The sequence below is a fragment of the Onychomys torridus genome, chromosome 1, assembly GCF_903995425.1.
Source record: "Onychomys torridus chromosome 1, mOncTor1.1, whole genome shotgun sequence".
NCBI classification, from domain to species: domain Eukaryota; kingdom Metazoa; phylum Chordata; class Mammalia; order Rodentia; family Cricetidae; genus Onychomys; species Onychomys torridus.
The window spans coordinates 86,540,593-86,545,151 of NC_050443.1; the positions used below are offsets into that span (position 1 = coordinate 86,540,593).

Sequence of the window (4,559 nt, forward strand, 5' to 3'; positions counted from 1 at the left end):
ACATAGCTAACTGCATAAAGATAGCACCCCATCTACGATGAATGGGAGAGCATTCTTCAGTCCTTGTGAGGGTATTGGGTTCCCAGTGATTACTTAGTTGAACATTCCATGCAAAAGCATTTCAAACTCCTGTACTCAGTTGGTTTTCTTTCTTTCTTTCTTTCTTTCTTCCTTCCTTCCTTCCTTCCTTTCTTCCTTCCTTCCTTTCTTTCTTTCTTTCTTTTTTTGGTTGTTTATATTTGTCTTGTTTTGCCTATTTCCCCTCAAAATACTCAAGCCAAACTCATAGTCTATATCATTCACTTTTAATTTTCATTCTTGGAATCCTATCATAGAAGATAAATTCTATTTTGACTCTTTCTCATTTACAACCCCAGTATTGTAAAATAGAGCCCTGACCTTTAAGAATTGCAAACTGTAATTCTAAAATATATTCAAAGATGGAATTCTTTCTGAAGCAATCAGGCAGAGATAGGAAAAGAAAAAAAAATAGTGTGATAGCCATCATCATCTGAAGACTGCCTGAATCTCCACTGAAGGTAACCACAGTTTCAAGGGAAAGACAGCCAGGGCAGCCCCAGCATGCAGAGCAGGGTGTGTCTCTGGCCATGAAGTCTTTCTAAAACTTTCCTTTTCTCAGTCTCATGGTTGAAGTTAGAAGCTTGAGTCTTCTGAGAACCTGTTTTGGTTTGTTTCTCTTAGTTCTTGGAAACTTGGGAACCTGCACATTCTAGCACAAGAACTCACACTTTGTACCTGGCATTGAAACACCACACATTAGCCCAGGCAGAAGGCTAGAACGTAGCAGGGCACAAAGGCTAGGAGTTCATGGAGGCAGGAATCATGAACCTTGGTGAGACATGCTTCTTTATGCAGATTGTAGTGATTAATGAAGAGGAATATAGCTCTGTGTGCTCATCTGAACATGGGTCATCAATACCAATATCCACCTTAATAGTCCCAGAGAACTTTGCAGAAGGGGAGTTAGGAAAAATGTAAGAGCTGGCTGATGGAGAGAAGTACTATGATATATCATGACTATTACACAACTAATACAGTGACCTGCACAAGATCAAGCCAATCAAACTTCCAGCAGAATTTGAAGAAGAGCTTGGTCTTACCCTTGTCAAAAGAGCTACTGGCAGCTGATGGTTCTTGAAGATGGAGAATCACTCTCCTTTTGTGAACACAGCTGCTGGTATGTTACTTACCCTGTGGATGTCCACACACCCATGTGTGTATGTGCCGCACTAATTGGACTCAGAAGTTATTAATAAAAGTGAAAAATAGAAGCTATGAATTTGAAAGAGCAAGGAGGGTCATATGGGAGGATTTGGAGTGAAGAAAGGGGAGTGTAATTATAATATAATCCCCCAAATAAGGGAAATAATTTAAAATATTTAAAAGAGGATATGAAGTTGGGGTGCATGGAGCAGGAACACTGTGAATTTACGGGGAGATAGCAGTGGGTATATATGATCATTATACATACTATAATATATGAAACTTTCAAAATAGAAAAAATATTAGAAATAGAAATTCACATATTAATTAGAAGTAGATTCCTTACTCTTCTCTACAGACCCCACAATTAGACTATGACTAGAAGCTGGGACTAGAGATCAGAAGTTTTATGAGTGTACATGGTAACAGATAACCTTTCTACAGCATTCCTAAGAATTTTAGTCTCTTGTTGCTTCTTATCACTCAATAGGACAGATATAGTTAACAGATTCATCTCAAGAGAATGTAGTGTTGAAAAAGAAAAAAAAACACAGCCTAAAAGATTGAACACTGTATTAAACAGCTTTCTTCTAATATAACAAATAACTAAGACAATCAACTTACAAAAAGAAAAGGATTATTCCTGGAACAGAATTTTAGAGGCCTCAGGCCCTAGTGAGTTGAGGCCATTGGTGTGGTCTGTGTTTGCACCTCATGGTAGGGATGGGTGGTTGAACAAAGACTCTCACCTCCTGGCCAATAAAGAAGATAGACAAAGCTCTGAGTGACATGCCATGTTTATTGCATGCCTTGGGTAAAGTAAATATCACAGCTAGTCTCAGTTTCCAAATATTTCTAGCATCCCCATGAGCACCACAACATGGAACAGGATTTTGCCAATGAGAAGAGACTTGTGGGACAATTAAGATCCAATGTGTAACTTGGTTAATGATGAACAAGTTTGAAGAATATTTATGTGATTACAAAAGTATGTTTAGCAATTTGTGTTGGTCTGCTTAGATTTGTGCCCTCAATTTTAAAAAGTATTTGATTTTATTAAAGAAATATCTAGTTTCCTATCCAGTATGAAATTTGAATGCCCATATTTATTGAAAAGCTCCTCACATGCTAACACTGTTATCAAGTTCTTTCAAACAGGACACTCACTTTAATAATATATCAATTAGACATTATTACTATAGCAAGTATTTAAAACTAACATATGTCTCTAAGAAAGTATTTTCCTAGCAAGTTGTCTCTTCAGAGCACCCTTAATCTCATTATTCCTGAGGCTGTAGATGAGGGGGTTCAACATGGGGATCACCACCATGTAGAACACAGACACCACCTTGTTCTGGTCTGTGGAGTAGCTGGACTTGGGCATCACATAAATGAATGTAATGGTCCCATAGAACAGAGTGACTGCAGTGAGGTGGGAGGTGCAGGTGGAGAAGGCCTTTTGGCGGCCCTCAGTGGAGCGCATCTTCAGGATGGTAATGAGGATATAGATGTAGGAGACAGCAATGACAAACACTGTCACCACAATGATGGAGCCAGCTGTGAATGAGGGAACAACTGCAGGGACACTGACATCAGAGCAAGAGAGTTTTACTAGTGGAGCAAAATCACAGAAAAAGTGATTGATTCTATTTGGTCCACAGAAGAGAAGTGAAAAGAAGGAAAGGGTAAAGGAGGAAGCATTAAGAAAACCACCAACATAGGATCCTACAAGGCACCAAACAAAAACTTGTGTGGACATTTTGGACGAATAAAGCAGTGGGCTACAGATTGCTACAAAGCGATCATAAGCCATGGCAGCCAGAAGGAAACATTCAACTGTCCCAAAGAAAACAGCTGAACCAAGCTGGATGGCACATCCAACGTAGGAGATAGGATTTCTCTCCACCAGGAAGTTGACAAGCATATTGGGAGTGACAGAAGATGAGTAGCCTATGTCAGCAGAAGCCAAGTGGCTGAGAAAAAAGTACATGGGGTGATGGAGCTGGGAAGAGACTCTGATAAGGAGGATGGTACTGAGGTTCCCACACACAGTCACCAGGTAGATGCTCAGGATGATGATGAAGAGGATGACTCTAAGGACTGGGTCATCTGTTAAGCCCAATAAAATGAACTCTGTCACTGCAGTATGGTTCCCATCCTCCAGGAAATCCATGGGTCAGCGTAGCTGCTGCCAGAACATAGCTATGCTGGAGACATTACAGGAAGTGATTTGTAAATGGATAGATTCACTTTCATTAATACACAATCAATACAATTATGTTTAAAGATGTCCTAGAATCCATGTTTATTTTCCTGCATGGATGAATCGTTCTATGATTTTTAAGTTCTTTAGCACAATCACCTAAAAACTTTTTCTCAAGTAATATTCCCTTTCTTTACATGTTATGTTGTTTAACCAAGCATACCTTAAAGCAAAATATAAAAATAGAAAATAGATGAGAATAACAGAAATAAATTCTGGGTATATCAATGAAGATAAATGCAAGGATCTTTGGAGGAAATATTCTGATAGTGGCTAATATTTTATATGCTTCCTAAAAAATAAGCATTAATCTAAAAATTGTACATAGATGCAAATAGGTAACTTATGAAATTGTGATATTCTCATAAATATGTTTTGGTTTATATAAATTATTACAATTTCACAATATATTATTTTAATAACTTTATATTTAACAGCTTTGAATGAGATTCTCTAACTTGAATGTGGTACTTAACAGCCAGTAAAATCAGAATTAGAGCCCCAATCTGTCTGAACCCCTCTACTTACCATCTACATAATATTATAATGAAATAATAAAAACCCTAGTAATGGGAAGTCAGGTTTTTAATCGCTCTTAAATAGATATTATATAAGAGTTTCTTAAATAAATAAAATTAATATTCACATACTACACAGACAGGAATTTTAAATTATCAATAAAATTCATAGTATTAATTTGTTAGATTTTAAAAATATATTTGAAACAGAAAATGTTTTAACAAATAATTTGGGATACATATGCAATTATGAAAAAAACCATACTAGATACTCAACCCATAACTAAAACAGGCTTATTCAAATAAATGACTTCTTGCTATAACACTGGTTTCTACTTGGAATTTTGGCAGATGGAATAATCTTATATTCACCAAACTTTGTATATATATATAATATAATAAACTTTCTCCAAGCAAAGGTAAATCTTTGTGCACAATTTTTAACAACTTTCAAATCTTTTATTTGAGTCCTTAAATTTCAGTAAAGACCCAAAGCCACTCAACTCTTTTAACAGTGACACATTTAGATAATGTTGAAAAATTATGACTTGCTG

General features: G+C 36.5%; 1 protein-coding gene across 1 annotated transcript; it reads right to left on the reverse strand.

Annotated features, from left to right (window-relative positions):
- Positions 1 to 2,452: 2,452 nt before the first annotated feature.
- LOC118593788 (olfactory receptor 502-like) lies at positions 2,453 to 3,397 on the reverse strand. The gene has a single exon (XM_036203350.1). The coding sequence runs from the start codon at positions 3,395 to 3,397 to the stop codon at positions 2,453 to 2,455; it is 945 nt and encodes a 314-aa protein (XP_036059243.1).
- Positions 3,398 to 4,559: the final 1,162 nt, after the last annotated feature.